We start from the raw sequence: 27,979 nt of genomic DNA, 5'->3' as shown, positions 1-27,979 counted from the left end.
ACAAATAAACAAATATAGTAATAAAACCCCAGTGATCACAGTCGCTTTAAAGGAAAAATTAAATATATATATTTATGATAAATAAATTATGATAGTTATATATATATATATATATATATATATATATATATATACATATATATTATACAAATATAGTTGTAAGCACATGAAAACAAAATATTTATGAAAATATTAAACTAAAAATAGAAAGACCAGTTTAAGTGAGAGCAAAATATAAAGCCCTGTATATGGTATAATTTCATAGGTATAGATAAAAACATACTACAAATATATGATTATGAGCTGGCTGGTAGTTCACTTGATGTTCTACAGAGTAAGTTTCTTACAAACCCTCTAAAAAAAATCAAGAAATAATTTATAATTATGTAAAGGTTATTTATTACAAAACATCAAATATGCAATCAAAATACCTCAAAGGTAAAAAATTTTGATGGGAGTCCATCACAGGTGGAGAAATAATGCTGACTGTATTGCCAAAACGCACTTCTGTAGTAGTACGTGATCTAATTGATGTTGCTGGAGTATCAGTTTCATCACTATTTCCCAATACCCGTCGCATCAATCCGGCAGTCAACTCTTCTAATGAACTTAAGGACAAATTGAGAGGTTGTTGCGATTGTGATTGTGTCTCGTCACCCACATCAGTCGAAGTTTTTTGGCCAGAACGCATTGATGCCGTCTCACTATTGTCAACTCTTGTATAAAATCATCAAATTAATTTAGTTAATCAGGAACATATCCTAGAAACTCTTCAAACCCATAAACATTTTTTAAGCTTTGAAAAATTAATTCAGTTTAAAATTTGAGAAAAATATAAGCTTAAATTTGAAAACATTTAAGTAGTTTGAGCATAATGAAGTTTGAAATATTCAGGTCCAACACCAGATTAATTAAAATTATTTTTTGTTAAGAGCAAGCATCGTTTCATTATTATTATACTAAGTAATTCTATTATCAAAGAACACTTATTATTTCAAAATGTATTAATGTTTTTGAAAAAAATTAAGGATTTTAAAATTTTTTATTACATTTTTTTAGTTCTTTAATTTTTAGAATGACTATGTAAATTTTGAATTGTATAGGTTAAAACAGAATATTTTTTGGAGTATTTCAATACATAAAATTCTAGACAAGTAGTTTATGAGTTATAACTTATAAGTATTTAAAGTTTAGGTGAGCAGAATAGAAGGCCAACATTTTGCAGAATATCTCTGTACCATTTCACTCTGTTAACATAAACTTTAAATACTTTAACTCATAAAATACTTGTTAAAATTTCAATTTTTATGTATCCTAATACTCCAAAAAATATTCTACTTCAGAACATGAAATTAAAAATGCATGATGTCATTTAAAAAAATGAAAACTTAAAAATATGTAACAATAAATTGTTTTATTTTGACTGGAAATTATGCAGAAAAAATATTTTCAAAAAACATTAATACATTTTGAAATATTGAGTGTTGTTTGATTAAAAGATCACTCTATATTGTATAACCAACATTTTATTAAGTTAGACGAACTGAAAGTATGGAAAAAAGTTCAAATAAGATCTAAGTTCAAGTCTGCGTATATATATAAATTCAACTCATCCTTAATTTTTATTCAATAACTAATTCAATCCACATATTATTTTTATATATTTTGTTATTAATGTTTGAATTTTTAGTAAAAATAGTACTAAGTATTTTAATTGATTTGTAAAATAAATTAATTACTTGTGAGCTAATAAACTGCCAGCTAATGCAACAGTACTTGCTGATTCTCGATCAGCATCTCTTCCCAATGCAGTATCACCATCCCAATCATTCCAGAATGATGGTTCTCCAATGGAAGGATTACCAATTTCAGCACCGTGACTTACAGTATCACCATCTATAAACAGAATAAAATTTATATTTAGACAAGTGTTTAAAATAGATGAATATTAAATTTTGACTTACCAGTAGTTGTGAAGTAATCAATATTAACTGTTTTAGGAGCACTATGCTCTTCATCAAAATCAAAATGTACTCCATTTGATGATGTGGTAACTCCACAGCCACCTGAGCGACACAGAGATACTGGAACTACACCGTAAACATAGAATAATAGTATTGGGACTCCGATTCCAACAGCTAAACTGGCCATAACTGGTGCAGCAATTAACTGAAAAAAAAAATTATATTTAAGAAAAATTAAATACTAAGATTATACCTTATAAGCTACAAAAATACATTTTAAATTAGTTTAGAACTAACTAGCCATAGTATATTTATATTTTAACTATTCATCTATTTAAATGATTTACAAGTCATGCAAATATTTTATGCATACAGACTAAATTGTACATATATGCCAAGCTTCATTTGTAAAATTACATAGTACTTTTATCTTATGACCCCAGACTTTAATAACACCCCAGATCAATTTAAATTTTAAAATCTTCAAACCTTAAATGACCAAATTTTTTACCTTCAAATCAAAATTTATAATAAATTTCTACTTAGTATATCAATAGTATAACATAACTAATAGTAAGTTTTAAATTGTTAAACATTAGTTATTATAAGAATAGTTAAAAATAATAGTGTATAACATTTATATACATATATATATTTAACATGTTTTTAATTAGATTTAAAGTAGATATAAAATATTATCAATGTCTTAAAATATTTTTTATTGAATAGAGATCAGTATGATTAAAAATTTGAAGTACAATGGATTCATTAAATGGAATAATAAGTATGATTGATTAACAATATAGGTCAGAACCTTGAAATACTAAAACTTTGTTTAATAAACATAATATTATGCAGATTGCAGAGATAAACAAAAATGTCTACAAAAACAGCATAAGCTAGAATATAAATGAATAATTATAATTAAATAACTCAGTTTTCATATTAAGTTAAAATAAAAATGTCGTGAAGGTATGTATATCTCAGACGACTAACAAGTATGTTTATTGATGTAACTTATTTTTAGGATTTAGATAAGGTTAGGGTTTATATATAATATGTATTATAAAATAAAAAAATACACTTTTCATTTAATCAAAACACGCTAAAATATATACAGTCAAATTCGCTTATAATAGGGGTGGCGAACCTACGACACGCGTGCCAGAGATGGCACGTAGGTCAAATTTCAATAGCACGTGAAAAATTTAAATTTAAAAAAATTATGCTATTTATAAAATGTTAGTCATAAGAAATTCAAAGAAACAAATTATATTTAAAAATTATAATATTCCTTTATAAAATGTATTATATTACTATATTATTATTATATTTATCGTGTAACTTTATTTTTATCTTTGAAAAATATTATTTCTTTGGGCACGTGAAAAATTTTCAAAACCTTGATTTGAAAAATTTGACACTTGACCCATAAAAGGTTCACCACCTCTCGTCTATAACAATCTTCAAGAGACCTAGAGAATCTGATCGTTAAAACCGGATTTTGTTATATCCAGATTATAAAAAGATAACTTGATTTTTTTGAAAAATTGATTTATTAAACATATTTTTACTGTATAATTTTACTTAGGATTATATATTTTAACATTAAAGATATTTATAATTTTTAATATAAAATAGTGCTTTGTTTATAATTTGAATACAATTTTTTAACAAAATTAGAAATATTTTTAACGCTATTGACACTTCTGGGGTATTTGTATCACTGTTTACAGAAACAAAAGTACGCACTTGATCAATATAAAAATACACTTCCAAAATAGACGATACTTTAAATAAGTATGCAGTACACAATATATGTGTAACAGATAAGATAAAGAACTATTGCTTCGAATGAAATTAAATTTACTAATTATGCATGCATTATTAATTGCTATATAGGTGAACATAAAACCCCATTTTCATTTCAGAATAACATTGCTATATCCGGATTATCGTTGTAACTGATATCGTTATATACGACTAAAAGTACTACACAATACACATAAGATATAAACCCAATCAAATAAATTCCTTGAAATTGTTTTACCCGGAATATCGTTATATACGGCATCGTAATAAGCGAATTCGACTGTAAAAACATAATGAAATAAAAAATGAATTTTCTAATAATTTCCAAAATATAAGTAAATAACAAAGAAATCTTTTATAATTTTAAAATAAATTTAATAAATCAATAGAATTCTTACATTTTTTTTTTGTTTCAAGTCAAAATTATTAATTTTATAAAATTAAAATTAAAAACATAATATAATGTAGCTTATATTATAGCCTCTAATTTCATTTAAATATTTAAAAATAAATAAAATATGCATTTTCATGTTTATAATTAAAATATGCAATAATATGTATTACTCTTAAAATATTCAAAATGAAAAATGAATTATTTGTATCAATACTAGGCGATTCATGAACATAACTAACATTTTTAAAAATACGTTACAAAAAACATACTACTTATGTATAAATTAAATATCATAATCTTGATTACTTAATTACATAATGTAATAATACACCATTATACGGAAAAAGCAATTAAAACTAAAATTTCAATTTTTTGTCATCGCTTTCGTGAAGGTGAACAATACCATGACTCGTTAAACAGGGTCACTATATTTTAAGTAATAGAAAAATGAGAATGCTACAATATAATGACAAGGAATCGGATTTATATGCAAATGCATAATATATGTATTGGAATAAGATTTTTAAAATCTGATGAGAATTATCCCCGATTTAGATCAATCTTGTTAAAATAATATTAATTGTATTTTGTATATTTTACATATTTCAACGGTTTTACCTATTAAATGCATATTTAGAGCATATTAATAGTTTTATAGTGCATATTATTATTTATAACATAAAATATGTTTTTAAAATATTTTTACACCTTTTTTAATACTTAATTACTACTTATTTTTACATAATTTTAAATAAAATATTTTCGATTAAATTTTTAGTGCATATTTTGTAGCATATTACAGCATTTTTAGAAGCATATTTTGAGGATTTTTTGTGCACATAAATCCGGTCCTCGGACTAATAACATAAACCGTCAACCATCAAACGGGCGTAAAATTGGTGATAACGAGACAAAAACCACATGAAAACGAAGATTTAGTCAAATTGTAAACGTTATCATAAAGCAGTCTTGAATTTTTCTTAAATTCGCCCAACAACACCCTTGCTATCAGTGTTTCAAAATTTCATATATGTTTGTTGAGACGACAGCGGTGATCTCGACGAAAACTATATTAACTCCAAAACACAATATTCAACAATTTACAAAGCCAACTCTCCTCCTCCCACCAAATCGCCGTCCACAGTATACGCATGTTCTACATATATACATATTATCCGCGTAAGCGTATAAAAATCATTATCGGTTTTTTCATCTATCGTTATCTGCTTTGTGACTTGTGTACCCAACTCGCGTATCTCTCTCGTCCCGAAATTACGTCACGGCGCGCTGGCTCGGTTCCGTGGTATTGATGGGTCGTACGGATGACGTACGCTCTCGCACACACCCACAGCGGCGGTCGGGCGCGCCACGGGACGCGCGAAGCGTGACGGCGCGAATGTGCGGGAGATGGCGGGTGGGAGACTGCGCACTGCAGAACGGAGATCGCGTAGTACCAGCTGCAGCGGCGGGGAGAGATCGCGATCTGCCGGCGTGTCCCCCCGCCGTCACCCCCGGTGTGCGGAGGAGAGGGAGCTCAGTCAACGGCGGCCGATACTCGGACGACGGGCGGTTAAGGGTGGCGGCGGCTGAGAGGGGGCTCAGGGGATGCAGGTCGTCGACTCGGCTTGCACACGCGCGCGCACGCAATCGCACCGCCGCCTCCGTAAACGCGCGCGCGGCCGAGTCCAGTATTGTCGTGTAGTACGCGTACTACGCACTGCCGCCGCACGGTCAGACGTCGAGCGCTGTCCATCCGCCCCGACCGCGAGGAATCGTCAGCGATCCTCGGCCATGTCGTCAGCAGCCGCGTCAGCTGCCACGGGCGACGGCGACGAGCACCAGCGGTTGCCGTTGCCCGCCGACCCGGAATGGTTGTCGGGCGTCATCAGCCGTCTGATCGGTCGGCCGCGGGACGCGGTCACGGTGATAGCTGACCGGACCATCGCCACGCCCGCGGTGTCCGACCCGCACAACGTGCTCAGCTCCATAGTGGCCGTGCACATCGTGTACGCGGTGGACGGCGTCGAGGGCACCGACTCGCTGGACGTGGTCATCAAGAGCCTGCCACAAGAGCCCTACTCCCGGGCGTTCGTGCTCGAGGCCCAGTTCGACTACAGAGAAGTTCACTTTTACAACACGGTGGGTCCTCTTCCGTCTCCTCAACCCCGTAATAACAATTACACTTCCTTTATCCACGCCACTACACAGCACGTTTGCACGTTAATCGCCACCCTCTTACACCGCGCACAAGCCGCCAGCGAAATGCACACGAAATCGTCAAGCACATTAGAGAAAAATTATAATCGGATGTGATGTGGACGTTCTAGAAATTCGTTATAGCCCGTCTATCTTCACGGATTGGCATGTATGATCGATTGTCTGTAGATGAGTTATTCTCGATTTCAATCCGTGCAAACAGTGGTAATAATTGTCATGGCTACAAAACGCCCATCGTGTGTGCAGTAGACCTTGACCACTCGTTTCGATCATTAAAAACGACAAAAAATAGCTAGGCTGTGGTGATGCGGTTATGCCTGTCGGATGTTTTAAACTGTATTCTAGTCAAGTAAATAGCGTATGCGTGAAGAGATGCATGCGTATTGTCGTTTATTATCGCCTAACCACACGCGACCCTGAAGTTTCGTGAACGTGAGACATCCCCTACCAACCGCACACGCGTCGGATACGTCTTTTATTATGTCGTGAAATTAATTTTAACGCTTGCGGTCAAAAACGACAAAAAAGTTAGAAGGTATTATATTTAAACATACACAAACAAAAAACAGTAATTAATACAATGAGATTAATGATAATAAGTCTATATATTGAAATATACTTTTAATATGTTAATAATAATAATAAACTATTTAACAATAGTGATTACCATCCTGCCAGTAGAATAAATATATATTGTTGATTAAAATTAAATTAACCCACTTTTATTCTATCATAAGTTGTTTTTTTTTTTTGATACACAATTTAAAATTTAAATTAAGTTTTAACACATATCTATCCTAAATTATCAATATATTTCTAAGAAAAATGAAATCATGAAAATATTATTATTTGTTACACTATGCTTTTTGAACTTAAACTACGCTTTGTACACATACTTAGAATATAATTGTACAAAAAATCGTCATTTGGCTAAAACTAACTTTTATAAAAATACTTCAATATTCCAATGAAATACCAATTTACTAGAGTATAAAAAAAAAAAAAACCTTAAACGTTTAACTTAAAACATCAATCAATTGCCTTTAAAAACTAATAACGCCAATAATAATATTGTCTTATACATGATAAAAATTATAGTTCTAAATTCTAATCGTTCAACTTTGATTACAGGTATTATTTGAGTTAAGAAATCTAGAAGAAAATGTACTAACAAAACACAGTCGTTCTACGATTGGTGACATGCCAGTAGCCCAGTGTTACTTTGCTGGTATGAGTGCCAGTGGTAAAGATGAATCAATGTTAGTCTTGGAAAACTTATCCAAACGCGGCTACACAGCAGCCAACTTCTCCACTGGGCTGACATACACAGAAGCCAAACTTGCTCTCCGTTCTATAGCTCGAATCCACGCCACGTCTCTTGCTTTAAAACTTAAGCACGGGCCTCTCACTGAACGTTGGCCGTTCTTATTTCAAACATCTCGTGCTACACTATCTTATCAAGCACTCGTCGAACGGGGAATGCCACAATTGCACGTTTTTCTACGATCTAAGGGGCCACAATATGACACTTTAATAAATACACTTAGATCTCTATGTCGTGTAACTAAACAAATAATCGGATCGCTTATGATACCTAAAGAACCAATGGGGTTGATGACGCACACTGACTTTTGGTGCAACAATCTAATGTTTGGAGAAAAGGACCAATGTGTAATACTAGACTGGCAAATGATATCCTATAGTAGACCAACTAATGATGTCGCACTTTTGCTTGTAAGTAGTTTGTCCACAGAAACTAGACGAAACCATTCAAATGAGTTGGTAGACATCTACTGGGAAGCATTAACAACGCATGCGAGTAAATTGAGTGTAGATATAGAAGGACAACTTGAATACAGTCGATATGATCTGGACGAAGACATGAAAGAATCGAAGTTATTAGCAGTACTATTGTGTATAGGTTCAGTAGACGTTGCTTTAGGCAATGAAGAAACTGAACAAAGATTATTAGACCTGTTGACAGATCTACAAGCTGAGGAAATCTTCAACAGACATTTAACTGAAATTTCAGCATAGTATTTATTTAATTTTATCTATGTTTGTAATGTATTACTCTTTTCTCAAGTAATAACTTTAGAGCTTTCACACTATATAATAAATAGAAAAATATAATTGTTAATTATAAAGGTTTTATTTCACTTTTACTTATTAGTTCTGCAAATTCAAATGTTACTTGAGGTTAAGGTACTTTTTTTAAGTGTTAAAAATTAATAAATTATATTAATATTAGAAAAAAAAATTGTTAAAGCTAAATCAACATAATAATTTTGTCTCATGTACTCAAATTTAAAATGCCTTAAATTTTAGCATAACCTTAACACGGTATGCAAAGTAATACATTTATTATTAGATCTTATAGCTCAATACAGTTGTATAAACATGTTTTTTAAAATTTTTTTTTTTAAATCAGTTTTTACTGATTCTTTTCATTTTGACATGTTAAAATTGTGTTGCCTAAATTAATGTAACGGTGCTGTCCATACTACTTATATTATGTGATTTTACTTACTATAGTAATAATAAACATTATTGATTATAAAATTGAAATGAATAATTGATTTGTAAATACATTCAAGTTAAATTAATACTATAAAAGTACATACATATATTTATGATGTGAAAATTAAGAACATTCAAATTATATTTGTGTAGAGATATAAAGAACTATAAAAATAGTTAAAAAGCATATTTAAATTCTATTATACTAAATTAGTATTTTAAAATCAACTAATGAAAATATAACTTCTACATCTGTAAAACAAAATACAAATCACACATACTCCTCTGTTATAACTTTAATCCTTCGGACAAATTAAAGAAAAACAATCTCAAACCTAAAATATTAATATAACCAATAAACTCTCAATTCTATAAGCTAGTAATTATAATAAATAAAATTGAATTCATTTAATTAATTGATTGGACCAATTTTATGCCTGTTCACAAATCGTGAAATTAATAAAAAAATATAATTAATTTAATTACTACCTCCATCATAATTGTTTTTGGTTGAACCATAAAGTAATGTATAAATAATAAAATTAGTAAAAGTTAAATACTCACCGCAGCTAATACGCCACCAGCAATTGCAAAATTCCTTTTTAATCGACTTGAGTGTCTATAACGGGTATACATTTTTCGTCCAGTCCAAACAGGTACACCTTTTAATATATTAAAAAAAAAAACACAGAATGAATATTCAATCAATCAATTAACTATTTGATAAATAAGTTTTAATTACCAATGATTATTGCAGGTATTGCAATTCCTGCGATTAGACCAATACCAGCTGGAGCTCCTACCAATGTACCTAATTGCCATAAAAGCTTTTTCTTTCTAGACCAGGGTTTTTTACCCCAAAAAGTACAACCTGAAGGACTAAAATTTAAGTTTATATATAAATAATTTAAAAATCAATAGTAATACTAATATAGATATATTTAAAATAAAGTACCATTACCTAAGATAATGTAAATCACTGACTACTTTCATACATAGCCAACAAAATTCTGCTCCACAAACTGCACATGTCATATGATTACATGAGCCATCATCCATTTTTACAATTAAAACTTGGCAACGAGGACATGGCTTAATGTCTTCACCTAAATTTATATTTTATTATAATCACATTGATAAAATAAAAATGTTATTAACATTTCATACGTGACTGTGAATCTGTACTAAATGTTAAAGATGAGGTTCTCATATTTGATGATCGTTTTGCTCTAGCAGAATCACATGTTTGATTAGGATGCCATGCAGCTTTGCAATGGTAACAAAAATATGAATCACAACCAGGACGTTCACATTTTATCTTTGGGCAACTGGCACAACCTGCAGCTATGACAGCATAGCTAAAAAATAAAATAAAGCTTTATTATTATTTATTACTGATAAGTCAAGTATGTACAATTTTTAGCCTATTTCCAAGTTAAGTTACAAAACAAAATTTTACTTAATGAAGCGAACAAGATAATTCTCTGACTTATCAACTTCATATTTTAATACATAATTTAGAAAAAATAAATATTTATATTATAAACATCAAATAATACTCTAAAAACCTTCATAATGTAACATAATTGTTATAGCAGTAAAGGTTTAAATGCTTTTTTTATGAAAAACAAGTAATATTGTCCATATAGTAGAATATGTTACTCATATGGGTACTGTTAATTTAAAAGCCGAATTATATTGATAATTTTTTCCATTCTATTTATGAAATTACATTTTTAAATTTTTATTTTCTCATTACACTTCTAAATTACAACAGTTGTAATAATGCTTATCAAGTGCTCTTGACTCATCGCTCATGTGTTTACTGATATAATAAAGAACAAAAAAAGTTAATGTTACTATAAAAGTAATGAAAAAATGGTATTTAAAGAAATACATAGGAAACAATATGTTTTTTTAAAACTATCCAACAATGTGTTAATACATAATTAATTAGTATAATTTTATATTAAAGGTATAAACTATTTTATATAAAGTTTTTTTGAAAACCTTTAAACATAAAATATTTACCTGCAGTCAGGTGAAGGGCAATATCTAGTATCAGGATCAACTGCTAACACTCTCCGTACCATGAAGTCTTCATATTTTTCATAAAGGGCTAAATTATTGAGCACACTTTGTATGTCTTAACAGAAAAATATTAAACATTAAAAGAATATACACAAAAATATAAAAATAAAGCTATACCATTTGGGTGCATAGCTTCAGAACACTCTGGACAAGTAATGTTTACACGTGATTCACATATTTCTATACGTAGATATTGTTGAAAACAGTCAAAACAGGAACGATGATTACAAGTTGACAATTTGGCAAAATAATTTTCATCATATTTGGCTAGACATAATGGGCACTCTAATAGACCATCAATTGGAGCACCAATCTAGAAACACAAAGTTATATTTTATCATAAATTATAACAGATATTCAATTATAAATGCACGAAACAAAAATTTTTATTTATGAATAAATAAGAATACAAAAATCAATTTAAAATTTTTATGACTGCTATTGTATCAAACCTAAAAAATAAAATTTTACTTAAACAAAAGGTGTTTGTATTAATATACAAAATATTGAAATTAAACGCAACAAAAGTTTAAAATGTATTTAACTAAATTTTACAGTGCAGATAATTATTAGTGTATGAATAACTATTGGCTGTAAACATATCTTGTTTTTTTTTTTTTTTTTTTTTTTTTTTTTTGCAAGAATACATATGTTTATAATATTTTTAAAAAAATATACATAATTTTAATTTAAATAGTAGAAATTCAGTTACTAATTTTTATTATCAGATAATAGTATAACAAATAATTATCTAAATTCATAAAATCCTAAACCCTGTTGATAAGCAATATTATAACAACAACCGATCAGAAATTTTAAAACAATTGATATTGGTTTTTGTTATTGAAAATAAAAATGAACATAAAGAAAATAAATTATGATGATTTAAAAACCTTGATTATTCAAGGTTTATCTATCCTTAATAATCAAATACCAGAAACTTGCTTAGAAAACAAATAATAAAAAAAAACTATAAATAAAAGATTTTTTAATTCCTTGTTCCCACAATGTTTTTGTTTTTAACAAAAAATTTTATTTTGTTAATTCTAATTACATGAAAGATCTTATAAGTATGGTAAACATTAAGAAATATATCAAAGCACACTGCATTTTTAAATACAAAAGTTCATCAAAAATTGTTAAACATTCAATGGTTTATATTGATCAAGTTAGAAATTATTGAAGGTGAGGAATAAATGCACTAAACAAACTTGTTAGTTAAAAGAAATGATTTTAAAGTTTAAAAAGTATAAACAATATTATTAATGTCATGCTATCTAATAAAATACAATATGTTTTATTTGAAATTATAAGATATCATTGTAGAGATATTAAAAGCCATGTGATGATACAATTCATTGCTATATAAAATTTAGGAAATTTACAAATATCTTTAATTAATTTAATGTCAATAAAACAAAACATAATAATAATAAGTGGACAAAAAAGATATGATAATATACTTTATTTCAATAATTTAGTATATTTATATTTATTTATAAAAATATAATACTATTTATCCAAGTAAACTTAATTTTTTCTAGTAAAAAATAAACAATAATCTAACAACTACTTACTTTAATGTTAGATACTGGAGTAACCTTTTTAGGGTCTGTATAGTTTTGTCCAAATCCCAAAGGGGCTTTTTCAAAATCAGTTACATCTGCTACACTAGGACCTCCTAAAATAAATAATTTGATAAATTTATAATATCTTATAAATATTTTTATAATATCATGCATTTTAATATTAGTACAATATTATATTAATAGTTTTAATAATTTATTAAAAAAAAAAAAGGATAAATAATAAAATCATAAAAAAATTTTAGGCTGGCTCTGATACAAGTTTTAAATTAAATTATTATCTAGGTTCACTTATTAGATATTTTTCCAATAATATGCTAACTTTAAAAGTAGTAATAATTCTAAGTAGGTCCAACATTATTTAAATATTATAATGGAATATAATTTAAATATATATATATAAAATAATATTTTCATCTTAAAATTTGATAACTGATTAATTGACTTTAATATTAAACTTGATGTTATAGCGAAGATAGAAAATGTAATGTTTGTTTTTGTTTTAAGATGGAGATTGTAATATATTATATTAATTTATAATATATACTTAGATTAATTATAATAATGGAATACAGTTATATTAAAAAATATTAGCTATTGAATGTCACATTAACAACTTAATCAACAAAATAATTATACACGAAAAAAAAAGAGAAATTATTTATAACCAGTTTATGAGTTGTTCCGATAGTTGATACTATTTATTTGTGACATAACCATAAACATAATATCTCCATTAAATTACAATAAGATAACATATTGTAATTAAATACAAGGAATAAATTTATAGTGATCAGATTTTAAAATTAAAATTAAGCCGCCTAAATATTATTTAAAGAAAAAAGTTAAATTTATCGTCATCATCATTATTATTATTATTATTTTAATACTACCTGTAGTATAATTTAAAATTAGTAATAACTACCTAAATGACAAAATGTTAAATTTAGTTGTAAATTTTAACTGTATAGCTTAAAAGGTGATCATAATAAAGTCAATTAAATAAACAGAACATTTTGCAAACATACCAGTAATAATAGTTCGACGTTTGCCACTTTGCGAACTTCCCAAATGTCTTGCCAAAAATGTATTCGAATACAAAAGTCGGCGTAAAGAAAATCTCGGCATACGTCTTTTACGAGTAGGCGCCGCTGAGCTTGTACTGGCTTCAGGCAAATCTTGTAACGATTTAGATCTCATACCGCGACTGTTATTTCTACTGTCTACGCAATACAACATAATAAAGAAAAAATTAATGATTTAAAATTATCACAAATCACTACATATTTCTTTCTTATATTTGGATATTTTAACATCACACAGACAGTAATGATACTGAACAAGATGAACAAACGGCAATGGTACGTGGTTGGATTAGTGAAAGTTGGTGTTCACCTTGACCAATAAAAATAATAAAATAAATATACCTACATCGCGAATTTAGATTATATTCATTATCTAACAAAAGTGGCATTGGGAACAATGTCATCGACTATTAATTGATAGAAAAAAACTGCGTGAAAATAAAATATTACTTAAATCTATTAGGTTAATGACTCAGTTTAAATTAAAGTAAATATATTAATAATACAGTACCTATACTTTCTATATCAAGGATATTTTTCTTAGGAAATTAGCATAAAATTTATGAATTATAAATAAAATAATATATGAATGAGCTTAAATTCACTATTTAGGTACGTCTTGGAAATTAAAATATATATACTATACATTAGTTATTCAAATTAAAAATAAATGATTTACCTATAGTTATAATTATTTTAAATAGATATGCCAGGAAATAATGATATTGTAGGATGAAATTAAGGACTAGCAATATACAATTACCTTCAAATTCTTCTTCAACTCTATTAATTATATGATTAATTACCTACTTAATAAACATATACACCATAAGAGCTAAATAATTAAATAATTTTAGTTAAAAAAAATTTAAAGGTAGCCATAAAAATTTAAAGTCAATCAGAAGATTAACCTAATTAGAACCTTGAAAATTATACCAAGATAAATTTAACTAATAAAAAAAATAATTAAATTAATAGAACGAGGAAATAAAAAAAACCGAACATGCATCATTTTAATTCATGTCAAGACAATGCATATTATACTACATCATATACGTATATTTACACCTCATTGTTTTTCTATACGTATTGTTCCTTATTCTATTTAATTTAGAAGCCTCAATTTAATAAATACAAATAAATATAATTTAAAATACAATAAAACAAATGTATATAAATAAAAATTAAATTTTTAAACAATTTTACAACTACAATAACATTTAATCCTTTGAAGCATAATTAAACATAGTCGTTTAACAATTAAATAAAAGATACGAAAATATGTAAGATGAGATGACAAGTATAATACGTCTTAATATTTCCTTATGTATTACAAATTATTATTATCTTTTTCATTCATCACTATATGATGCTGGTATAAATAATTACATGTTATTTACATTTATTTATGTTTAGTTTAATTGTAAATGTATTTAGAGTTAAAACACTAACGTTTCTAAAATTTGACCTTTGTACGGGTTAACTGTTATATTTTTCTATCTGTTTTTTTTTTTATATAGTCAGTTTATCATTTGTTGCTGTACATACCATAATATAAAGTTTTACTATATTATTATGGCACACACATACAATCCATAATTTGTTTACAAGGAGGGAGTAGTCCGAAATATTATGTTGCTAAAAAGATTAAAATTTCATTAATCTTGCTAGTCTTGAATATATTTAATATATTATACTATGTATTAATATCTATTTTATTTATATGTGATACAAATAAAAATCTTTAAATGTATTAAATAATCATAAGGATACGTGTTTTATTTTAACAGTACTCTTCTTTAATAGTTGAAACATAATGTATGTATTCTTATTCTACGAAGAATTTTGAAATTTTAAAAAGGATTACAATAATGATTTTTTTTCGTTATATTTTACTAAATATGGATGGCGAACTTTTCTCATATCATATGACAAAATGTTACAATCAATTTAAATAAAAGTTCATATCCATAAACATTTTTTTTCAAGTTTTATTTCATTTTTTAGTTGATTATTCGTTGTTAACATAGGTATGAACGCTAACAAAATATTCATGATATACACACACCAAAGTATACCTACGGGAAGATAGCTTGACGATTATTTTCACTATTCACTAATTAAAAGCTACTATAGGTATATGGAAAAACAAAACTTAGGCCGTAAAGTGTCTAAATCAAGATGTATCTCGAAAATCTTAATCATGATTTTGGTATGTCCAAGAAATATTCGTTATCAAAATATTTGTTGAGTTGAATTGTTATATAGTACACAAATTAAAATTTTAATTTGTTGTTTGTTTAACTATTTTTAGATTCTGAGCGGAGCGAAGAACGTAATGATTTTACAGTGTTTTTTTTTTTTTTTATAAGTAAAAGAATTAATAGAAAGAATCTTTTGATTTTCAACTTTAGCATCTTTCTGGTAAAAAGTGAATCTACTTAGTTAATACTTTACAGAGCCAAAAGTAAAAAATTACAATATAGTTGTAAAAAAAACAAATTGAGGAAAAACATTTCTAATTAACACAAAATCAGTTTTTATTGTTTTCAACATACTCGATTTTCTAATTTTGTTGTGATTTAAAAACGAATAGGTATAAAAAATTTAGATAAATTGTCTGTTTATACTAGTATTTTCTATACATGGTATAAATTATTTAAAATTTTTTTTAAATTTTAATACTATTTTGATTTTTCTTGAGTTGTTTATAAACTTTGAAATTTTTGACTTTTTTTTAAAAAATATCTTTTCAATAAATATCGATAGTAAAATTTTTTAAAACAATTAATAATATAATACATTTAAAAATGTGTAGCTACTATTAAATTTTAAAACATTTTATGTTCAATTTATACTTAAAACTTGTCAAGAGTTCTCTTTATAGTATGTCTTACTGAAATAAAAGATTCTAAAAATAAATATGCACAATTTATAATTAAACGAATATTTTAAAGCTAAAATTTAATTATTTAAATAAAAGATGAAGATTTTTTTAATTTTTCTTTTTATAATTCAAAAATATTTTTCATTAAGTTTTAAAAATTTTAACAATATCAATAAATTCAATGTTTTTGGCAACTTTTACCCTACTATATTAAAATAATAAAAAAATTCACTTTAATAACATAAATTTATCCATCCAGTAATCGAGTTGGAAAAATTTAAATAGAAAGGAGACTCTGATTAGACAGATTGCTTTTAGAAAAAAAGCATTCCAATCAAACTTTTTACCTCGAAAATCGTGGGAGACTAAGTCCTCCAAACAATAATTATTGTTATGACAAACATTGATTGAACTGCAGTTAGCTACTACGATTGTATATTATAATAGAATAATTATTATCTAATTAGTATCTATGATCATTGATCATATTGTATATATATACATAAATATATATTAAATTAAAATAATAATTAATGAAATTTTGAATTAGCGAGTTTTCGCTTATGTAACAAAAGCAAATGCTTAGCTAAATGTTTACTGATACAGTGTTATGGCATGTTATGAAGTTTGTTCATCGCCAAAATGATTTGAAAACAGATTATAGTATTATAAATGTATAATCATAGATACCAAAAACACTGAACTTTTGAAAAATTCGGTTAATGATAAGAGCAAACATTTAAGAAAACATTAAATAGTTTTGACATAAAATTTTCGCTAAAACAATTTTTAATAAATTTTTGTTCTTGATACCTCCACAAAACGCGTTTTATGATAAATTGGATATTTGGTACCCACTATCTTATGCATTTTAGTAAAAATTGAAAAAAAATGTACTGTTCCCAACTTTTGTGTTCTACCAGCTTACCCTACGATCAATTTCTAGCACTCTTTAAATAAACTTATAGTAATTATTAGTTTGTCTTCACTATGAGAATCATTTTTTATACGCATTAATTTATTATTAAATTCTAGTTGAATACACACATTACAGTAATTTATTCAATGATAATAAACACTCAAAACTTACTGCGTACAACAAAGAAGTTATTCACTAAACTTACTTTTCTCTTTTTTATATTAATGTAATAAGAGATCAAGTAATACATAAAATACGGTATCCCGCAATTTAAATCTATTTATTTTTTGCAACTATTTATTTTTATATTTTTAAATAGTATAATTGCTATTTAAATAAAAATTTAGCAAGCAACTTGAATATTTAAATTCAGTATACCATTATTTTTCCTAATGATAAGTAAATTTTAATTTGTTTCTACATCCTACAATTTATATATGATTCCCGAGAATTCCTGTCATGTAACGTTCCAAGGAATTCCCATCCCTAATCTTAAATGAGAAGTAAAAAAAATAATCTAATGTGTCATTTATTGTGTTTGTGCTTAAAAATTGTAGTTTATTTACACTTTTATTAGAAAAAATAAATATTATCTGTATTTTGTCAGAATTTTATATGTTAAGTGATAACATAGTACATTCCATACGATTTATAAAAAAAAACCTAAATAAAAATAAAAAAACATATATACATATATATTACTTTTTATATGCAAATAAAAACCTCTGACAATAACACATTGATAAAACTCACATTCCTTTACAAAAGCTATTTTTCTATGAGTTAAATTTAAAATCCTGTTTTTTTTTATTAGCCATTTATTATACAAGATAATTTACCAAGCAATAAATTTATTAAAATTCTATTTTTTGTTATTATAGGTAACTATTTTTGAAAATTTTTTTTTTACTTTTGACTCTTAAAATCACCAACTAGATTCAATTAGCTACAAAAAACAGAAAATTTGAAATAATGAAAAATTGTCATGCTTATAAATAGGTTAGAGTTAAAATCTTTTGAAAATTTTATTATATGATGAAAATTTTTAAGTATTATGGGTAATTTGTTTTCGAGTTACACCAAAACAACAAAATTGATTTTGTCAAAAATAGGATTTGGGTAAAAATTTAAAGAATATTTAATTTTACCACTCTCTCCAAAATACAAACTAAATCCAATTTGATATCTAAAACAACCCTCAAATTTGAAAATTGAGGTATTTAATCAATTACTTAACATGTAAACCTTCGTGAAAAAAAAACACGTATCATTCTAAAATCAATACTATCAATAATAGAATATTAATGAATGCGTTTTTTATTATAATAAATCGAAAATTCGTTATGTAATTTTGTATTATAATAAGCTAGAATTAAATTCCTACTATCATTATCGAAATAAAAATAGTGGATAGTTTTGACTGATAAGTTAATGATTTTGAATCACTATAGTAATTTTCGGAAATCCCGATAACTCGTTCATATGGGAGCTTAGACATTATTTTAAAACTGATCTCTAGGTAGAATACGTATTTAAACAACATTGTGTTGTTTTAAGAGGAACACAGGCACATTTTCTCAACCTAAGCTTCTAAACAAAATTTTGGACAGTCCTGTAATTGATGTAAGGACTTTAACAGATAACCGGTCTTTAGTCTGTCAGTCAAATCATAAAGCTGTTATATAATGCATATTATACAATACACAGAATTAACCGGCGAAAGTCACTAGTTAACTATACACCTACATACTATGATTACTATGTAGCCTAACCTAAAACGTAAAAAAACAAATCGAATGTAAATTAATACTTGATATGACGTTTTAGTCCATGAAAGTAATAACAAATAAATTAAGTTTCTTTAAGGATTTTAAATTCAATTCTATATTTGTATTATTTTATTCTACCATTCCTACCCAAGTATAAATGCTAAAAATTTAATTGAATTTACGTAAAACGCTACTACACTGATTTTCAATCGATTACCATTGATCAATGAAGCAAAGTTTACACAAAAAATATTTTTTAATGTGATTTATCACAAAACAACACTACACTTAAAAAATTATAATATATTTACTATGATTTGCTATTTTTAAAATACTTAGTTAAAACTAAAAACAATTAACTCGTCATGATGTAAGAAAGTTTTTAATCTTGTTTTATAAATAGTGTTTGTACAACAAAATGATCAACTGTATGTTAAAAAGGCCATTAGCCCACTATAAATTCATTAAAATTTAATTTATATTAGGTCAGTTTTCAAGTTGACTTAAAATAATATTTTAATTATGTATAATCGATATTTTTCAACTACTTTTGAAGGTTTAAATTGCACCTACGATTTATAAAATAAAATATATTTGTAGTACAAATTAGTCAAATAAATTTGTATGAATAATTAAATTTATTATTTAATAACTATTAAATATAAATAATTTTTGATAAGTGTAAATAGACTAAATTTCATAAAATAAATAAACAAGAAAAAAATAATGAACATCTAAATATTCTTAAAACGAAGGTTAAATATGATCTAAATTTTCGCATTAACATACAATAAGCATTCATACAGACGTAGTAGGTATAGTACAATGATTTTGTTATATCATACCTATTTTATTCCAAATTATAATTTGTACTTTGTTATTTACTCATCCAAGGATTTTGTGTATGTATATATTTATACATTAAACACAATTAGTTCATATAAACTTATGATAAAAAATAAATTAAGAAAAAAATTTAAATAGGTTATCACCTTATCATTTATCATTTTATCATAAATAACAAAATTGATTGATATACAAAAATATGGTGTAGCTACACAACCTTACCCTACTCATTATATTCTGTGCTATACCTAAAAATAATAAATAAAAAAAATATAAAAATAGTTTATATCTTTATTGGCTATTTACTGATGTTTGTTAATTTATAGAACAAACAACATTATGGTTAATTAAAATACTATTTGTAAATTTTATAAAGATATTTATTAAATCATCTATAACAGGGATGGCCAGCAAGAATATACTTGCGAAGTCGTGAGCCGTCCAATATATTAATAAATATGGAAGAACCAAAATTATAAAAAGGTCATATTAATAAATATATATTATTATCATAAATAATATAAGATATTATTAATTAAATTTAATAAAATGTGTAGAATGCAAAACAATAAAATATATTAATTAATAATTAAAAATAAATAGATATGTTAATATTATATCAAAAACATTCGTTTTTTTTTGTAGATTTGTTTCTACAATTTATAATTTAATAAAATATTATACTTCTTCAAATACATAAATTCATAAATTCATATTAAAAAAAGATTATTTGTAATAATATTTTATAAATATATTTATAATTTATATTTTATAAAATAATATTTTAACTATAAGATGCGAGCCGCAGTTTGGCCACTTCTGATCTTGTATAACCTATTAGGTACTATAAATTACGAGTATAATATTATAAATTTAAAACCTTACAAATTTACAGCCAAATTAAGAAACAATAAATTTAACACTTTTTATAACAATACTTATTTGACCTGTATATTATTTACTAAGACTTTTTAGATTCTGAAAACACAATTAATACTTTTATAATACCATTGATTATACATTTATAGTATTTATACATAGTTATAACTTATAATATACAACAATGATTACTCTTAAAACGAAACCAAAATATGATTTTTGATAAAATAATGGTTAATATTGATTATATTTCAAATGTAAAGTAAATCTGAATATACAAGAAAGAAAATCAATAACTCGAGACGCTATGGAATCTAGATGGAAATACATGAAAGAATTATCTTGATGTTTAAAATCTAAGAAGACTGATAATAAAAAAAATAAATAAATATTTTAGATGACTTTATAAGTTAAGAATTTAATAATTACTCGTTCAAAATTCGATTTCTACAATCTAAAATACTCAAACTTAAAAATTAAAATATGACGTATACAATTTATGTTATCGTTTAAAATAAAATATTTAAAAATATGTTAATAGTTTTTGAAACAATGCATGTATTAAATTAAAAAGTCACCATTTATAATGTATAACAATATTTATAAATAGTTGTACTTAAAAACAATTATATAAATTCAAAAAATGTATAATCAAAATCAATTTTACAATTCTAAACACAATAATACATTAAGTACCTAGCTATCATAAAAAAATATTTTGTGGTCATGTTTAATGGTGGCTCAAAGCCAATACCTTATAATATTTAAAAGTTTTTATATTAGAAGTAACTAGTATTTATATACGAAATTTTTGATAAACAAGAAAAATAATTTATTCTACACTCCTCTCAAAGTAAAATTATTTTTAAAAAAAAAATTCAAAATTTTAGTTTGATTCTCTTGTGTTTAATTTTAACTATAGAATGTATACGATATGAGAAATTTTAACCTAAAATAGGTTATCTAATAAGATAAATTTATCAAAATTAAGAGGATTAATGCGAAATATCCAGATGCAAATAACAAACTAGATTAGTAACTTGTGATAATAGGTTAAGTCACCACTGTTGTGGACATAATGTAATATATAAAATTCAATAATTTTATAATATTATAAGTATTACCATAAATATTTCTTAACATTATAAAGAAATAAACGTTCAACTAAAAATTTAAAAAAACTAGGTAGGTACATTGAAAAGAACACTCTTTATTTATTAATATTTAGTAAAAATAATCAAAAAATATTAAAAATGAATTAAAAAATAAATTTATTACAAAGAAAATCGAATTTTCTTTTGGTTTTTTAAAAACTGTCAATAACTGAAGTGACATTTACATCAATATCACGGTGAATATTAATTAAGAGCAAGTAGTGGCAAACGTGGCACAGAATAAAATGATACCGAATGAAAATATTTATAACAGACAACAGTAAGCATACATATATAAATGCGGGCAATTACGATATGAGACGAAAGCACAACGCCCGGTAGTCACGTCGTCAGTCGGGGCGATTAGAAATTATCGAATTAAAAATAGAACTAACCGCGAAATAAGATACTATTTATTATTATAAAATATATATAAAAATTAAAAATAACAGTCTAAACTATAAAAAAAATATAATTTTTATCATTGTTGGATATATTAATTTAACAATTTAAATTGTTCGCGATATTTGAGGAGGAGACATCGCTCCCATACCTCCCCTCTGTATCCGCGCCTGATTTTATAATAAGTGGACAATTTACTACCACAATAAAAAGGATTTCATATTTAATAATTGGTCTCTAGTCAGTATTTTATCAGTAAAATTAAGTGATATATATTTTTTGCATAATATAAATGTATTATGCTGCAAAAATAAAATCTTCAATAAAATATATCAAATAATAATAAATAATAAAAAAATAAGCATACAGCTGTTAGATATCTACTTTATTATTTATATTATTATATCTGTATTACAATATTTGTTTTATATCTGTTACATACCCAAAACATAAAGAGAAAATATTTAAGCAAAATGTAATCTCAGAGAACAATATAATTGAATTTGACATACAGGATTTTGATTTCAATTATTAAATTATTTACAATTATAGATATTACATTTTTGATCAAACAACATTTAAAAATACTGTTACAAATTAGTGTTAAAAATCTTTATATTTTTATACTAAGCGATTTTAGTTTAATTCACTTTGTTAATAACAGACTTAGGGTAAAAAAATGGTATAGTAAGAATTATTTATTAAAGTTGTTCATTTATTATTGGTAATAACCAATGTCATTCTAAAATAGAATCAGAGAATCATCTGAATTCTAAAACTAACAAAATTATTTACTTTTTTGAATATATTACTAACTATTGAAAGGAAGATTATATTGTTGTAAAATAATAAAATTATATCACATTATTTCTTATTCTGCAAATCTTTTTTTGAGTAGAAAAAATACTCCTATAATTTCAACTATTCATACTTGAATATATATATATAATATATAACATTATCTTCAGTTCGAATTTCAGTTTAGGGAATAATCTGGGAATAAGTTTTAATTTCATTATAAGTTAAAGAAGCCAAAGAAAAATTGTATAGCACAAAGTTAAATAAATAAGAAATTTAACCACACACAGTGTTTTAAAAACAGAAAATAATAATTTATAAATTGCATACATATACATAAATATTAATAATAAATACTAATAATTTATTTCAAAAAACTAATTAACAAATACTTTAAACTAACAATAAATACACAATTAAATATAGGTACTTTTAAATCTTTTTAAATTTAGCATAAACCTATATAAATTATAGCATATCAATTAATTTTTAATTTACTTAAAAGAAAAAGTATACAAATAATTAAATGTTTTAGGATGACATTGATAATAATAAATGAAAAACTTTAAAAAAATGTAGCAAATATTATAATTATAGATTTAGCATAGAGAAAACAAACCTGTTATATAATTTTAGAATAATTAGTTACAAATAAAAATTTAGTTAAAAAATCTATGAAAAATAAAATTATCTTTTAATTTATTTATTATTTATGGATATTGGATAATGAAGTGAACATTAAAGTCAATATTTCAATATTTACAAAAAATAATTTAATTTAATTGATCATATTATATTAATTTAACTTATACTTTATAGAGTATATTATAATTAAAAGAAAAAACCACTATGAAAATAAAAAATATTTTTTACCTATTAAAAATATGTAAAAATTATTCTGATGTTGACAGATAAAAGTAAATAATATAAAAAAAACTTTATAATTGATTTTTTAAAGTATTTATCGGACCTAAAGAAGACCTTCTTATGAATTCTTAGTCAACAATTATTAACATAAAATATTATTTTTGTTAGAAAATTGCCTTAGTAGTTTTAAATGTAATAGGTAACAATAATTATGCAATCATACCAAAATTTAGATCTAAAAAAAAAACATCACGTTTACTTGCATAGACTAAATCATAATAATAAACAAAAACGTGGCCGTTTTTCACACCATATGAAATAAAAATAATCTAAATGAATGTAGTTTAACATTCATTCAGACATACTTGATAAATTGGGCGGTATGGAATTTAATAAATTAAGATACTACATTGCAAAAATTGTACATACTAGCATAACAAACTAATGAATAATCAAATGTTTATTGCAATACAACTAGGATTAAAATATTCATAAAATATCAATATTTTAATTTCTTTGAATTAAATTTATTTTTATTGTAATTTTAACTAGTCATTATAAATTAATAGAGCTTAGATTTTTATGAAGTTACATATTTATTTCTATTAATTCAATTTAATGCTAACCTAGATACAACTTTGTTTTATGTTCAATTGAATAAAATAATACCATTTTAATTTGACATATATATATTTTTTTTAAGAACATAGCTTATAAAAAATAATCATATTTGATAAAAAAAAATGAGGTATGTGAATAGATAAAAGTAAAGAAACATTTTAGAGAAAGGATTTAGAATATAAATTTATAAATTAATAATTTTAGTAATTTTAGCTGTTGCTTTTTTTTTTGTATTTTTATAGAAAAATATATTTTTTTAATTATTTTTAAATTTAATAAAATAGTATACAATTTGTATTGTATTAAATTAAAAATAGGTACATAAGCTTAAATATTAATGGAATGTTGACAATTTATTTTTTGTTGTACATAAATACATACATATTAATGTAATTAAGGATATATAAACATTCAAGTCCTCGTAATATAAGTAAATAAAAATTTTTAATTTATTTAATCATTAAACATATAGGTATAATATATAAAACCAACAATGAGTAATGACTAATGAAAATATAAGTAAAATAATATAGTCATTAAATTTATTAGGTAGGTAATACAAGAGAGGTTTCCGAGTAAAAATTCAAACATTCAAAGTAAACAATATTCTAAAAATGAACAAATGCCCATACTTTTATTTTACTTAACATTTGGAAGTAATTAGACAAAAGCCACTGAAATATATTAAGGTTTTCAAAAGTATTTAAATTCAATAATAATTCAAAGGAATTTTCTTATAAAGAGTTGAGCATATGACCAACTCATGGAGCAAATTTTAATAAAATACCTATACTAATGGTACTAAACAATATGACTGAATTATTGAGTCATAGACATGACCATTTAAAGAAGTTTTACTCTATACTTATCCCCGCTTATCCCTAACATATACTAAATAGTCTTTAATAGGAAGATTAGAATTTAGGATGATAATTATTTTCTGACTTTTTTAAATATCTATAACCAAGTTCACTAATTTAAAATAAAAAATAAATAAACGTCTAATAAGTGATAATACTAAACATAAAATTAAAGTGTTTCAATATTTTTTTGAAATTGATTCTAGTAATCTACATACAAACCAACAAAATATTAATTAAATACCTTTGATAAAAAATAAAATAAGATACATCAATACATTGAACATTATATAACAATACATATAACAACCAGTCAAAAAGCCAAAATAGATCACATATAATACAAAGTAGTTTTAAAGAATAAATATATCATATAATGTGATTATCATATACTAAATTAACTAACACAAGTCAAAAGAATAATTTTTTAATTCCATAAACATAATTTCTTATTACAAACAAACTTTATTTCATATAAAGGTAAAATATTTTATTTAAATTTCAAATGAGTGAATCATTGATTTTAGTACAGTATCTACTTTATTATAAATGATTACCAATAAGGAATGATAATGAACTGATAAATATATTTTGATTGAATTACACAAAGATAAAATTAATTAGATGTACCTATGACTTAGCTAAGTCTTGTATAATTAAAATAATACTACAATCAATTGATTGTAACAATACAAAATACTTTATTATACCTTTATTTTGTTATTTTTTTATTTCTTAGATAGAAAAAAATCAGACAAATCAAACATTTAAAAAACAATATCCAAAACAATAGAAACATAAAAATTCTCTTAACAATTTTCTCACAATTTACTTGAATTATAAAGTTTTTATTAATTAATAAGAACCTCATACAATCATGATCATGACATATACAGTAGGTACATTGTTTCTAATACAAAACATATATTAGATAAATTAAATCAGCAGGTTAGTACTCATTGATGTTTAAACTTTATATTAAATGATTCTAAAATTGCACATATTCATTTATTTAACATTAAATAACAATTGGATAACATATATCAAAAAACATGTTTGTAAACTTAATTTTACATAGTGTGAAAAAAAATAAAACTATCAACTGTTGCAGAACTAAATTATGTAAACTGTACAAAAACAATACCAAAAAACAATTATATTAATTTAATATTCAATGAAAATTAAAATGTTTAATACTATATATCATCAAAATGAAAGTATAAAAACTTACCAGCATTCATTGACACAGATTTCATACAGCGTATTTAAAATATGTGCGCCAGAGGCGTTATAACAGATGTTGCTGGAGATCAACACTATTTATATAATTTTAAGACGACTACAGATTTAATATTTTTAAATAATATCATAAATCTATATGATTATATAGAAAGTATGTATAAAATACTGAAACATTTCAATGAGCAATTTTGGTTCGTTCAGTTACCAAACATTTACAAATTTACTTTTTGACGTAATAATATTTGAAACAAATAAACACTCTGATAAAACGTTGATAAAAAAAAAGTAATAAATACCTATCATAGTAAAAATAATATAAATTTAAAATAACATTACATATTTATTCTTAGTTTTCTTGTTTATTTTGGTGCGAGTAAATTTCTCAACATTTAGTATTTACTAGTATTTAGTATTTACACAAATTACAACAACTCATCTACTTATAAGTGTGATAAACAAGAACTGAGAAGAACAACAAAAACTTTTTTTGACTTTCTAAAATATAGTAATAATAATAAAAATAATAGCACATTGGGAGATAGACTATAACGGGATAGTGGGAGGAGAAATTGGTTACGTCTGGTGTAGTTGTTAGAGAGTGATGTCTGGTGCCCGATTGGTCTGTTTTTACGTCATGGGTCTTGGAAAAGTCAATAAGCCCATAGAAAAAATATAATTCAGAGTTCATTGATAATAATAATCAAAAAATCTGATAAGTGATAACGTAATTAATCTTTAAAAAATTCAATTGTGATAGAAGTATATTATCTACAGACATATATTATACGTATAAATATATAATTATACGTATCTGTGATGTTACCCAACTATGTTATGAGACAAAAATATTTCATGGGTTTTTCGTGATAGACATTAGACAATAGTATTCCACTGATCGTGGCGAAGTATTAAACTCCAATACTCCATGTAATATGTATAAAACGTGAAGCTTACAATATTTGCAAACGTTTAGCATTAGTTTATTGTCAGGCAAAAAGACTGCCCGGATTTTCCGTTATCAAACATTTCCAACATTTACCGTTATCGAATTTCCACTATTCAGTAT

At 25.1% G+C, this 27,979-nt stretch overlaps 2 protein-coding genes across 2 annotated transcripts; one reads left to right on the top strand and one right to left on the bottom strand.

Annotated features, from left to right (window-relative positions):
- Positions 1-140: 140 nt before the first annotated feature.
- Positions 141-27,154, bottom strand: LOC112601570 (E3 ubiquitin-protein ligase RNF19A-like). Its single transcript, XM_025349265.1, has 13 exons — positions 26,903-27,154; positions 13,613-13,807; positions 12,576-12,679; positions 11,116-11,311; positions 10,939-11,053; positions 10,075-10,265; positions 9,869-10,013; positions 9,650-9,786; positions 9,472-9,569; positions 1,965-2,169; positions 1,740-1,896; positions 432-716; positions 141-354 (listed from the first exon to the last, which is right to left on the bottom strand). Exons 1-13 carry the CDS (start codon positions 26,925-26,927, stop codon positions 297-299), a joined length of 1,911 nt encoding a protein of 636 aa, XP_025205050.1. The 5' UTR covers positions 26,928-27,154; the 3' UTR covers positions 141-296.
- Positions 4,936-8,623, top strand: LOC112601571. Its single transcript, XM_025349266.1, has 2 exons — positions 4,936-6,309; positions 7,519-8,623. The coding sequence occupies exons 1-2, from the start codon at positions 5,776-5,778 to the stop codon at positions 8,422-8,424; spliced, it is 1,440 nt and encodes a 479-aa protein (XP_025205051.1). The 5' UTR covers positions 4,936-5,775; the 3' UTR covers positions 8,425-8,623.
- Positions 27,155-27,979: the final 825 nt, after the last annotated feature.

Source organism: Melanaphis sacchari, unplaced genomic scaffold (assembly GCF_002803265.2).
Source record: "Melanaphis sacchari strain LSU unplaced genomic scaffold, SCAv2.0 Contig7_pilon_pilon, whole genome shotgun sequence".
NCBI lineage: Eukaryota > Metazoa > Arthropoda > Insecta > Hemiptera > Aphididae > Melanaphis > Melanaphis sacchari.
The sequence above is the reverse complement of the archived record's forward strand: the minus strand, read 5'-3'. Positions and strand labels throughout refer to the sequence as shown.

What these genes read in the sequence shown, in the direction of transcription:
- LOC112601571 (XM_025349266.1), top strand. Translation starts at nt 5,776, where the DNA reads ATGCAGGTCGTCGACTCGGCTTGCACACGCGCGCGCACGCAATCGCAC. An exon ending in AAGTTCACTTTTACAACACG is followed by an intron (nt 6,310 to 7,518) that starts GTGGGTCCTCTT and finishes CTTTGATTACAG; the next exon opens with GTATTATTTGAGTTAAGAAA.
- LOC112601570 (XM_025349265.1), bottom strand. Translation starts at nt 26,927, where the DNA reads ATGAAATCTGTGTCAATGAATGCTG. An exon ending in GGCAGTTTATTAGCTCACAA is followed by an intron (nt 717 to 1,739) that starts GTAATTAATTTA and finishes ATTTTATACAAG; the next exon opens with AGTTGACAATAGTGAGACGG. An exon ending in CAAAATTTTTTACCTTTGAG is followed by an intron (nt 355 to 431) that starts GTATTTTGATTG and finishes GATTTTTTTTAG; the next exon opens with AGGGTTTGTAAGAAACTTAC.